The 13,096-nt window shown below is 42.1% G+C and overlaps 1 protein-coding gene across 3 annotated transcripts in view; it reads left to right on the top strand.

Moving 5' to 3' along the window:
* Positions 1-13,096, top strand: part of LOC115074498 — a 172,150-nt gene that overhangs the window by 6,412 nt on the left and 152,642 nt on the right. For all 3 annotated transcript variants that reach the window (XM_029573993.1, XM_029573995.1, XM_029573994.1), the window contains one exon: positions 8,713-8,784. In XM_029573993.1, coding sequence (XP_029429853.1) covers positions 8,713-8,784 — 72 coding nt within the window. The remainder of the gene's footprint in view (positions 1-8,712; positions 8,785-13,096) is intronic.

Below are 13,096 nucleotides of genomic sequence, written 5' to 3'. Positions count from 1 at the left end.
AGATCCTGTGTGTGTGAGTGAGAGATTGCATGTATGTGAATGATTGAGAGCCTGTATATGTGAAAGAGAGTATGTCTGTGATTGAGATCCTGCCTGTGAGAGAGAGAGCATGAATGTAAGTTTACCATTGGGACCCTGTATGTGTAAGTTTGTAATTGAAAACCTGTTTGTGAGAAAGAGTATGTGTGTATGATTGAGATCCTTTGTGTGTGAGAGAGATCATGTGTATGTATGATTAAGAGCCTGTGTGTATAAGTAAGAGAGAGATCATGTGTGTCTGTGTCTGATTGAGAGCTGGTTTAGGTGATGGAGCATGTGAGTATGTGATTGAGAGCCTGTGTTTAAATGAGAGAGAGAGACCATGTGTGTCTGTGTGATTGAGAGCTGATTTAGGTGAGGGAGCATGTGAGTATGTGATTGAGAGCCTGTGTTTAAATGAGAGAGAGAGACCATGTGTGTCTGTGTGTGATTGAGAGCTGATTTAGGTGAGGGAGCATGTGAGTATGTGATTGAGAGCCTGTGTGTAAATGAGAGAAAGAGAGGACATGTTTGTAAGCATGTGAATGAGAGTCTGTGTGTGAGAGAAAAAGACAGCATGTATTTATGTGATTGAAAGCCTGTGTGTGTGTAAGCGTGAAAAGATAGACAGCATGTGTGTAAATGTGTAATTAAGAGCCTATATAAGTGAGAGAGAAAAAACATTTGTATATGTGAGTGACTGAGAGCATGTGTGTATAGGTGTGTCATTGAGAGCCAGTGTGAGAGAGAGCGCTGGTATGTGACTGAGAGAGGAGAAAGTTCCAAGCAAACCACCCCACCTCCTGCTAATTCAGAACAATCTCAGGACACCTGGATATCAAACGTTCCCAGGTATGCAGAGCAAAAAAATTTTTGTATCCTTATTATTTTTCATTACTGGATCTTTGTGTCTGCTATTTTGAAATATTTTGTTGGTATCTGGAAATGTTTTATATGAGTTTTTAATTATTGGATATTCCACTCATCAGCTGTTTCGAAATATGTTCTTTTTGTTAGTACAGTTTTACTGCTGATGATTTTATATTTCTTGATTTGTTTTATAAGGATGTGTGATGTTTCTTTTTTCCTTTGTTACACTGCATACAGAGACTCTGGCTTGTTGCAGTTTCCAATTCAGTTTTTGTCTGCATGCTTCTTGTTATGCGTTTTGGTCTCTTTATTCTATGTTAGGTGAGGGACAGCACGTGATTCAGGTGAGGTTTTCTGCTGGCGTGTAGTTTCTGTGTAGGACTCTATAGCAGCCTGACTTGGTCTGTTTTCCTAATAGGAGATGTATTGGTGTCTTAAGGCCTGGTGTAATATTTTCAGAGACTTATTGTACTTTAAAAGTGTGATCTTACATAAAATGCACACATTTACTTGTATTTAGTTTTAAACATATTGTATGGCTCTCATGGAATTACATTTTAAAATATGTGGCGTTTATGGCTCTCTCAGCCAAAAAGGTTCCTGACCCCTGCTCTAACCTATGTCAGTGCTGCCTGGAGGCTCAGAGGAGTTCACCAGCAGATTTTACTGAGCCCTGCCCTTCCCTAAAGTTACGGGAATGGAACCTGAATGGGATGTGTCAGATGTTTCAAATGGTTTTGAGGCCTCCCTAACTGGATTAGCAATAGGGGAGGAGCACTCAGTGCCATGGATCCTTCTTCCATTTTCTTGGATGGAATTTTTTCAGGGGCTACAGTCCTTTCTACAGGCATGAAAGTTGGAGCCAACCAAGGTTGACAGGCCGGGATTGCAGGCTGTGAAATCCTGCAAGATTGGTGGAGTGGGCAGGCGCCGGGGTGTGTTTTGCCCTGCTATGGGGCATTATGATGAGGACATGGATGATGACTGGGATCCCTGCTCCCTGGAGGATAGGGTTATTCCTCAGGGTTTGCAGTGGTATAAAATGGCGTTGCGTTTCTTCACAGGGATGAATTGCCGGCTGTGGTTTCCCAGACGCTGAAGGTGTTGGGAGTACCGAGTGCTGAGACCCCAGCTAAGCCACAAAAGAATCCCATTTTGACTTCTTAATGTAAAGCCTCATGTTTCTTTCCCTATAATGGAGCCCATTCCAGAATTGATTGATCTTGAGTGGGGCACCCCTGAAGCGAATTGTAAAGGGGGACAACTCTTGGAAGGGCTGTACCCCCTGGAGCCAGCTGCAAGAGAGCAAATACACTTTCTGAAAGTGGACTACTATTCCTGGAGAAGGAGGAGCAGCCTTGAAGGATGCTCAGGATAGGAGAATTGAGGCCATCCTTAAGCAAGCATTTGAAGCAATGGCAATGAATTTGCAGATAGCTTCTTGTTGTTCCCTGATGGCTCACTCTTGTTTACTTCTCTCTCATGAGATCAATGAATCTGGTGTGAATTCCAGGGCAGTGATGGAACCAGCAGCCGCCTTTTTGACAGATGCAGGCTGAGATTTGGTCTGCACCTCAACCAGAGGGGTGGCTTCAGTGACAGAGGCCAGGCGTCAGTTATGACTGGGAAATTGGTCGGCCGATGCAACCTTCAAGTCTAACCTTACGAAGTTGCACTTAAAGACTCGCTTTTGTTTAGGAGCAAGTTGGAGAAAATGGCCAATAGATGGGGAATGTCCCAGGTTCCTCGATTGCCAGAGGATAAGAAGCAGATGCTGTGTTTCTTTAGCATGAGAGGCCATTCAAGGGGATCCAAATGTTTTCAACCCTATAGAGGAGCAGCTTTTCAGAGGCTTTGATCTTTGGATAGGTCTTAGTCCTTTCATCCCAGACAGCCCAAGAGCCTCCCAATGCAGGTGTACCGAACCACCTCCGGGAGCAGGAGATAGAGGGTTGCCTCTCTCATTTATCAGAGGTGGGTCGAAATCACGTCAAACCAGTAGGTCCTGGAGGTGATATAAGATGGATATGCGCTGGAGGTTTTGCTGTGTTCCTCAGGAGGTATTCATGGTGTCTTCCTGCAGAAGAGGCAAGCAATGGAGTGTTCATTGTCAAGGCTCCTCAGTCTGATGGCTGTGGTTCCAGTGCCTGCGTCTCAGGAAAATATGGACCGATATTCAATTAATTTTCTTGTGCCCAAGAAGGCGGGCTCTTTTCGCCCTGTCCTGGATCTCAAAGGGGGGGGGGGGGTGTCAACTGACATTTGCAGGTGACTTGTTTTTGCATGGAAACCTTGTGTCAGTGATAATGGCCGTGCAGTCGGGGGAGTTTCTGATGCCCTTGGATTTGTCCAAGGTGTACTTGTATATCCCCATCTGGCTAGAGCATCAACAATGTCTGTGCTTCGCAATTTTGGGACATCATTATCAGTTTTGAGCGCTACCTTTTGGTTTGGCCAGTGCACCCATAATTTTTTCCAAGATTATAGTCATGGTGGTGGTAGAATTGAGAAAGGATGGGATTCTGGTCTACATACTTGGACAATTGGCTGATTCAGGCCAAGACTCTGGAAGAGAGCCTCCTGGTGTCGCACAAGGTGATCTCCTTGTTACAGGAGCTTGGTTGGGTGGTGACCAGACCAAGAGCAGTCTTCAGCTGTCCCAGTCGCTAGAGTATCTCGGTGTTGGTTCAACACGAAACAGGGCAGGGTGTTCCTGCCGGAGAGTCGTATTCAGAAGTTGATGTCACAGGTGCGTCTATTGATGAACTTAATATGCCTGTCAGTGCGATCCTATCTACAGGTGCCCAGATTGATGGCGGCGATCCTGGAAATTGTGCTGTGGGCAAGGGTGCATATTTGTCATCTTCAATGCACTCTGCTGTCTCTTTGCAGCCCACAATTTTAGGACTTTTCAATTTGGCTTCATCTGCCGAGGGAGGTCTGCACACACCTGCGGTGGTGGTTAAAAGCAGATCATCTATAGTTGTGCTTATATAGCAGGAACCCTCTTTGGGGGGTATCCCTTATGTGCTTCAGGTGAACATTGTTCTTTTGGAGTATAGGATGGTGTAGACACACTGAGTTGTTCTTTACCTTGATATTTACCCTGTTGTTCTGTACTACTGTTGGTGGTGGGTTTTAGGTTTCTAGATCAAATATACCACTGTTACCATATTATATTGTGTCTTGTCAATATTGCTTATGTCTGTATTCTATGAAAATCTCAATAAAAACAATATTAAAAAAAAGCAGATCATTGAGAAAGGGGTTTCTCTAAGCTCACCGGACTGGCTAGTACTCACAACAGATGCGAGCCTCCAAGGTTGGGGAGCTCACTCTCAGGAACTGACAGTGCAAAAGCATTGGAGTGCAGAAGAGTCTGTCTGGAGTATCAATTGGCTGGGAAGCCTGTGCAAGTTCAGTTGGCATGCTTGCGGCTCGGCGATCAATTGCAGGGTTGAGCAGTTAGAATAATGTCAGACAATGCAATGACATTGGCTTACATCAATCGGCAGGGAGGAACCGAGAGCCAGTAAGTGTCGCAGGAAATAGCCCAACTTATGGAATGAGCGGAAGTGCATTTTCAAGAGATCTCAGCCTCGCACATTGCAGGAAAGGACAATGTAAGAGTGTACTTTCTCAGCAGACAGAGTCTGGATCCAGGTGAATGGAAATTGTCAAACAAGGTGTTTCTGCTAGTAGTGGCCAGGATTGCCTTCCATTTCTGGACCTACTAGTGACTTCTTCAACTGCAAAGGTTTCCCATTTCTTCAGTTGCAGGAGAGATCCAAAGTCCTTGGTCAGGTGAGCACTGTATGCCTTTCCCCTATGGCCTAAGGGCAGGGTGATTCAGAAGATTGAGAGTGCTTCTAGTGGCACCAGATTTGCCCAGGAGACCATGGTATGCAGATCTGTGAAGGCTCCTTGTGGTCTCTCTCTTCCAGCTTCCGGTGCACAAGGATCTGCTGCGGCAGGGGCCTGTTCTTCACAAAGATCTGACTTAATTTTGTCTTATGGTATGGTATGGTATGGCCCTTGAGAGGGCTCACTTGCTGAAGCGTGGATATTCTTCTGCAGGGATTGCCACCTTTCTGCGAGTAAGAAAGTTTTCCACTTCCTTGGCTTATGTGTGGGTTTGGCAGGTGTTTGAGGCTTGGCGTGAAGATCGAGAGGTTGTTCTTGTTCGGTTAAGATCCCAGTCATTTTGGAATTTTTTTCAGGATGGATGGAATAAAGGATTGTCCCTTAATTCCTTAAAGGTACAGGTAGCAGCTCTTGCCTGTTTCAGGGGTCAGGTGAATGGTGGACCCTTGCCGGCTCATCCAGATGTGGCCCATTTCTTGAAAGGAGAGAAACATCTTTGTCCTTTTCTTGCAGTTACTGACCTTGAAAACTGTGTTTCTTGCAGCACTTTGTATGCCCCATAGAGTATCTGACCTGCAGGCTTTGTCTTGGTGGGAGTTGTTCCTTAGAGTGACTCCAGGGGCTATACAGCTGCATACTATTCCTTCTTTTTTGCCCAAAATGGTTTCGGATTTTCACTTGAATCAGTCCATTTCCCTGCTGTCTCTGGATAGGGAAAGAGATGTGGAGGAATATTGCGTGTTGTGTAGGGATGTGAATCGGGTGCCCAATCGTTCCAGCTTTTGGGATCGTCTGGCCGCGGGAAAACGCCCACGGATCCCCGTTTTTTTTTTAGTGAAAAATCGTTTTTTGGGTTAGTGCGCGCTAACTCCCGTTAGTGCGCGCTAACAAAAACAGCAAAAAGTAACAAAAAATAACAAAAATAAACGGTTTTTTTGTTAGCGCGCACTAACCCAAAAAACGATTTTTATGAAAATTTGGGGGGAAAAGTGATCGTTTCTTTTTTTACCCGATATATTAACGAATTTAGAAATATCGTACGATTTTGCAATTCGTCAGAAAAACGATTCACATCCCTAGTGTTGTGGTTCTCTGATGTCAAGAGGCATATGGTGAGGTATCCGGAGCTTTCTAAACCTCTCAGAAAGACGGATTGCCTGTTTGTTCTCCATGGTGGAAGTAAACAGGGCGAGCCGGCTTCACAAGCTATAATAACTCGCTGGATTAAGGAGGTTGTCACGGCCGTATAAGTGAATGCTGAGCAGCCATTGCCTAGTCAGGTTAGGGCTCATTCCATTAGGGCTCAGGCTGTGTCATGGACAAAGGTTAGATTATTGTCGCCTATTGACATTTGCCAAGCTGCGATATGGTCCCCCTTACACACCTTTTCCAGATATTATCGTCTGGATGTGCAGGCCGGGGAGGACGCAGCTTTTACATGTGCAATTTTGACTGGACCGTGGACAGTCTCCGCCCTGTTCAGGAGAAGCTTTGGTACATCCCACTTGTTCTGGATCCATCTATCTAAACACTAAGAAATGAGAAATTACTACTTGCCTGATAATTTCCTTTTCTTTAGTATAGATAGGTGGATCTACCTACCTGCCCTTGGCTACCATGGTGATTCTACTGTCCTCCTGAGTGACTGTGTTCTGAGGATAACTGGTAAATTTCAGATCCTATCCTTAGGCTAGCGGTATTATGCTCTTTATCTGACTCAATGTTTCCTGTTAACTGAGTATTTGCTTGTTGGTCTGCTAATAATTATATTCAAGTGTTATTAGTGTGTCCACAGTTGGCTTTTGCAGAGAATATTGGCGAGCTGATGTCAGTGCATGGGGTTTTCTCCATCTCAATCTGCTGGTAGAGGTGCATTACCCACTTGATCTGGATCCACCTGTCTGTACTAAAGAAAAGGAAATTATCAGGTAAGTAGTAATTTCTCCATTTATTTCCAGAGATGTCTCTCCCTTTTTTAGATCACGTTATTCAGTGCATAACTTAGACATGGAATGTGCCATTGCTGTTCCTGAATTAGGGAAGTAACACTAGTGGGGAATCTAGGGGCCCCTCGTTACATATTCTATCTTCACTGCAAAAATTTAAAGCACTGAATTCAGTGCATAACAAAAGCTCAGTGCCTTCTCTATTACCATTGAATTTCCTCTGTCACATATGAATTCATCAGTTATTTAGTTACTTACAGTTTTGATTTTATGTTTTTACTATGCCAGTGGATAGTAAGTTTTATGTTTGAATTTTAGCAAAATCACAGGACCTATCACAAAATAAAGTGACACCAACATTCAGATTATAATGTGGAGCTTTTATCAGCTTTACAAGCAAACTTTGTAAAGATTCAGAGGAGCATTCCTCTTATTCTTTCACTTTCACAGCTTCTTTTTCACTGCCAGATACACAGCCACACAATTCAGGGTGGAAGGGAAATAGGAGGAAATACAGTACTTCTTCATTGAGATGGTGGTGGAAGAGCCTGCCAGCAAAGGTATTAGCAACCAAAGCTGTGAGAGAATTTAAGCTCACGTAGGACAGACACAGCTTGCAGTGCAAAGAAATATGCCAGAATAGTAGATGGAAGAAATGGGGTGGGGGGATGGCGAGATAAATGTCAGTATGACCAGGTCCAATGATTTTCTGGATTATGTTGCACCATTGCTGACCCTTGTCAGACTATGTAGCTTTAATCGCTTCTTTAAATTTCAAAGAATGTAGTTATCTCCTCCCATTCTGGAAGGCATGCAGAGTTGTGAGGGCCATAAGGATATTCATTTCAAAGGGATAGGGCACGACAAAGACAGATGCAAATGAAGAGTTGGATAATAATTATACCATCAAGGGAGATCACACACACACACTCTCTTTCTCTCAGCTGCACAGTTCTGTGTATATAAGATTTGTAACAAGCTTATATCTCATGTAAAATATTCTTATTGTTCGAATATTTATCTTTGTGTGTACCACCTTCTACTTACTCACTGCCTCTGGAAAGTGGATTATTATTACTATTATTATTTTTATGATTATTACAAACATGTGCGAGGGCCCTCAACTGTTTAACAAGCACTTCATGCCACGCCAGCTGTCTCACACTTTGAACCTTGAGTCCTGGCAGGTCCCACAAGGCTATGGGATCCCACTTTGTTCAAACCGCAAGCTGACTGGACTGGCACCAGGTGGTTAGAGGGCACTGCACATGTTATTAGGTACATTGGCTGAGTAGAGGGAATGTTAGACTTATTATAGAACCTTATATCCTCAATCGCATACAATATTAGAGACTAGGATGTACAGACAAAATATTTTTGTTTGTTGTACTTTATTTCTGTTTCGTTTAATTCTTTGAGGTCATGTAAAAAACTAATATTCACTGAATAGGTTTTTATATTCAGTTGCATACATGTATATTTAAAACCTGGTATTTTGACCAAGTTTTCTGTGATAGTTTATAGTCTACTGGATCTCTCAAAATGATGCTAGAATTCACATGTCAATGATTGATGATTTTATTTGTGATGTGGATAATTGATGGAATGTTTGTTTATTGGATTTGTATTAATTTATTAATGTATTGTGTGAGAAATGGGTATTTGTTTATTTTATGTATTGTGCATTTTGATTTACAGTATGTAAACCACCTTGAGGTCTTGTATAAAAAGGCAGTATATCAAATTTAAATATTTGATTTTAATGCACATCAAAAAAAATGTGCATGCTAAATGAAACTAAGCAAACTATAATTCATCTCTATTAGAGACCCAAAGAGGGGAGAAATTAAAGTCAATGTGTACAGTGCAGCAGTATGAGTGTGCTGAACTTCTAAAAAGAGGAGGCAGGGAAACTGTGTAGATTAAATGAAAGGATGACATCTACTGTATTTTATATAATATAAACTGGATCTAAAATGAATTAACCTGAAATTACAATCTTGTCTGTTCCTAGAATCCTCAAGAGCAACCATTTGGAAAAAATCCAGAAGGATTCGTTTGACGGCTTACTCCTATTAAAAACCCTGTAAGATTCTATACTTTTAGGTTTCTTGGGGGGTTTTTTTGTTTTGTTTTGTTTTGTTTTAATTATTCCTGATGGGTCTGAGTGTGATTCAGGCTAAGCAATTGGGAAACCAAAATTCTTTTTTTTCTTTTAATTTTCTTTTTTCAAATATTCTACATACATTCCAAGAATAATCTTGTACAGTAACATAGGAAATACAAAGATAACAAAATCTAAGCAATCATCTCTTTGATAATCTGTTTAAGTAGTATTCCCCATTAGTCTAAAGAAATCGGGGAGGACACAAGAGGAAATAAAGCAAAATCTTTTAGGAAAACTGTAAAAAGAAACATCTGAGAGACATAGCCAAATTCCTACCTAGCACCGTTAACCATTACTTCCTTGAGTATGAGAATCTAGAAAGATGCGAACCATCATTACGCATAGCTAAACATTTCTTATGGCGTAATTGAGTATTTCTGGTAAGATCTGGATATATCCATATCTTTTGACCATAAACGATTAAGAATATAACACTTCAATACATTATTTCTATCAGCTTGAAATGCAAAATTCACCAAGAGGGAACATCTTTTTTTTACTTCAAAAGATTGAGATAGTTCAAACATTGTAGAAATATCCAATGTTTGATCTTGATCTGGAATATCTTCTCTTTCTTCAATAGAAAATGGTAGATAATAAGCCTTCACTATTAGTGGTAGAGCCTCCTTTGGAATCTTCAATACTTGAGCAGTATAATTTTTGAAGAGTTCTATAGGTGAAATCATCTTTATAATAGGAAAGTTTAAAACTCTTACATTCAGGATTCTAGACAAATTTTCCAAGTTCTCCAATTTTTTCTCATGAACCTGCTCTGCTTGAAGAAGAGAGGTTTGAGCTTTTTCTACCCCTGTGATCCGGGATCTGAGTGTTTCCATGTCTGATGAAATCTTATTTATGGAAACAGCATTTACTTGCGTTTGAATATTTGTATCCAGAAAAGCTTTTGTTAGTGATGATATGGAAGCTTCCAATGTAACCAAGGCCTCCCAGACCAACTTCAAAGTAATCTCTGCTGGCTGGTTTTTTAAGGGGAGTTTTATTCAATGAGGCATACTCTTCCTTCAGCTTACTCGCATCCCCTAGGCCTTCTCTACTTCCAGCCTCTGAAGAGTAATGGCTTAAGGCTGGATTAATCAAAACAGAATCAGCATGTCCATTCGGTAGAAATGCAGCACTCACAGCCCTGATCCGCGCTACTTCAGCATCTTCAAGTAAACTTTTACTACCTTCTCTTCCTTCCCGCTCTGAATTCACTCCCCCCCCCCACGAATTACCTCTTTGGGGGGGGGTCGAAGAGCCTTCCAGTGTTGATAGAAGGATTTGAGAAGGAGGAATAGGTGTATTCGGTGTGCCGGGAGTTAGCAAGATGGCCTCAGCCAGCGGGACGGCATTCGCTCCCCGCCCTCCTCCGCAGCAGCTTGCTCTCCCAGCACTTCATTTGGCGTTCCTGTAAAAAATGCGTCAATCCGGGTTGGTTACCCTCTAAGGAGAGAGAGTTAACTGTACTCTCCCTCAGCTTTGCCTTCCGCTTCGTGTTAGGCATGAAGAATCTGTGTAAAAAGCAAAATAGTTGAAGAAACTCAGCAGAGCGTCTTACAGGAACTCTCAGACAGCGGCCATCTTGTGTCTGGCTTGGACATCTATTTCATGGGCTACCCAGTGCTGCTGAAGTAGGATGCTAGAATGAGACAATTACTGCTTTTGGAGCAACAAGGTAATATCTGTTCTCAGAGGACAAGCAGGATATGCAGTCCTTAGAAAAGAGTCACAGTATTGAATGGAGGCCAGGTCAGATCAGTGACTCTAAAGTTTCCAGAATTTTCTGAGGTACTCCACATCATGCAGGGCCCCTCTGTTTTTTTCCTTGGAGCCAATGGTCATGACAATTTCATTGCTAGCATTTTTGATCAGTAACAGTAAAATAAGTGATTTGTTTATGCTGTGGCCTCCCTCTGTTCTCTTAAAAATTTTTCCTTTAGTTTCTTTAGATAGATTTTCATTGAAATTTTAAGTTTTCTTTTCGCATAGCCACATTTTTTGCATCAGTATTTGTGCATTGGTTGGCCATGTTTTTCCAAAAACTTAGTCATTAAATTTTGCTTTAGCCTTATTTTTGGAAATGCCCCAGAAGAAAAAGAAGGCCAGGGGCTGCAAGAGGTGCACTCGATGCAGCCGTGTAATGTTGATCACTTACCCTCATGATTTATGCATGTGTTATTTGGGTGCTAGACACGATAGCTCTGGTTGTGGCACTGGTCAGAAGTTGCCTCACTAAGCACTTCATGACAGCTGAGTGTATGGAGAAACTCTTCTGTTTGAAGAAGTCTGATCCACCTGCTTTATCATAAGTAGCATCAAACTCAAAGGGCCCTGGAGCTGCACTGGATACTGGTGCTGCATTGATATCAAAGAAGCATTGTTCTTTTTTTGGAAGTTGAGCATAGCTAGAGCATCCTCTAACTCCTCCCATGCAATGAAGCAGAATCCTTCACTTTCATTCGTTATCAGCAATAGGAGATACCAGGAAGCAACTCAAAGAAGCATTGACATTAATCCCTGTCGATGTACAGTGCTGAGAGCAGAAAACTTCTGGCAGCAGTCTTTCTCCTCCTAAGCCGGTTTCAGAGGGCCCAGATCACTATCACAGATACTCAAGTGACCCAGGAAGCTGTCACCTCTCCTCCTGCATACCATGCTCCATTAGCATCAGTTGGAGACATTGGAGAGAAGGAACCAGAGGTGTTGGATTGCTATTTCGTGAGCATCTGGGCACCAGCATTGACAATGATGCAGAAGGAGATACATCCATTGGGGGAAAAACAATGGTGTGGGAGTTCCGAAAGGAACATTTCTAAAAGACGTCAAAATACAAGAGGATACTTCTCAGAATAACTAGGTATTTACTCAGAGTAATGTCTCTAAATGGATTAAATTTTGTGTACACCATGACAGGAATGAATGTCACTCATAAGCCAGGGTATGTTAAGTATGATCTTGATCTCAAATTCACACTAATGCCCTTTTTAATACTTGCACTGTGCCAAAGAGAGCTTCCTTCAGGGGTTCATAAGGTGTAATATGGACAGGATGTCTAGATGCCTTTGGAAGTTCTTTTAAATCAAGCCAGTGATGACCAATGCAATTGGGACAATTTCTGTATCTTTTAGCCACATTATTTTGGTCTTTTGCATCATTTGGTTCATTTTTTCCCATATGTGAGGACTCCTGTATCCTACGTCTCCTCAGAAAAATTGAAGTTGCTTACCTATATCAAGTGTTCTCTGAGGACAACAAGATACATAGTCCTCACAATCCCAGCTACCTCCCCATGTAATTGGTTTTTATAAATGCTATAGCTTTGAACCGAACTGAGAGAGGCCCTGTGCACACTTTACTGATGCAGAAGTCCCACACATGCTCAGTAGAGCATTTTTAAAAGTGTAAAGCTTGAGAAAAGCTCCAACCTGGGCTCCATCAGCTGATATCATCCATGTGTGATGACTATGTATCTTGCTGTCCTCAGACCACCTATTACAGGTAAGCAACTTGCTTACCTGGATTTTTTTTATTTCATGTCATGGATGTTACCAGAAAAAAGGTATACATTGACAGAACATTTTCATTTCACAGATACCTTGGTAAACTCCTGGTTGCTCTTAGGTTCTTCCATCTCTTCCTCTCCAAGGTTGCTGATTTAAGACCAACTGGTTCCTGACGCATCCAATTCTAGAACTGAAAATCTATGTCCATCTTCCAGGCCCCTGAGTCCTAGAGTAAACAGCTGTCTTCCTATGCCTCTCCTCTAAGCCCCTCACAATCAATGGAGACTCTGCTCATAATACTGTAGAAATGACTCTTATTTCCCCATCTTACCTCTGCTGATATAAGCAAATACATCAGCAGCATCATAAGAATTATTAAAACTCGTTGTCCAATTGCTAAAATGTGAATATTAATTGGCAGGGGAGAGTGGAGATAAAGTAGAAAGACGGCAGTAGAAGCATGAGGGGAAGAGGAGGGTGAAATGGAGGCATGAGAGAAGAAGGGGAGATGGAGGGAGAAAATGGGAAAATAAGGCCCAAGTGTTGGATTAAGTATGGGAACTTCTATACACATAATTGCAGGATGGGAAGAAGGCAAAGAATGACTTGGTAAAGGATCAATATCTTACAAGTGATCAAGCTTCTATGGCTGACAGTGGGACTGTCCTTAGCAGTGCAGACTGGGTGGGCCACTTGGTATTTATCTGCCATTATCTACTATGTTGTTC

Source organism: Rhinatrema bivittatum, chromosome 12 (genome assembly GCF_901001135.1).
Source record: "Rhinatrema bivittatum chromosome 12, aRhiBiv1.1, whole genome shotgun sequence".
NCBI lineage: Eukaryota > Metazoa > Chordata > Amphibia > Gymnophiona > Rhinatrematidae > Rhinatrema > Rhinatrema bivittatum.
The sequence above is the reverse complement of the archived record's forward strand: the minus strand, read 5'-3'. Positions and strand labels throughout refer to the sequence as shown.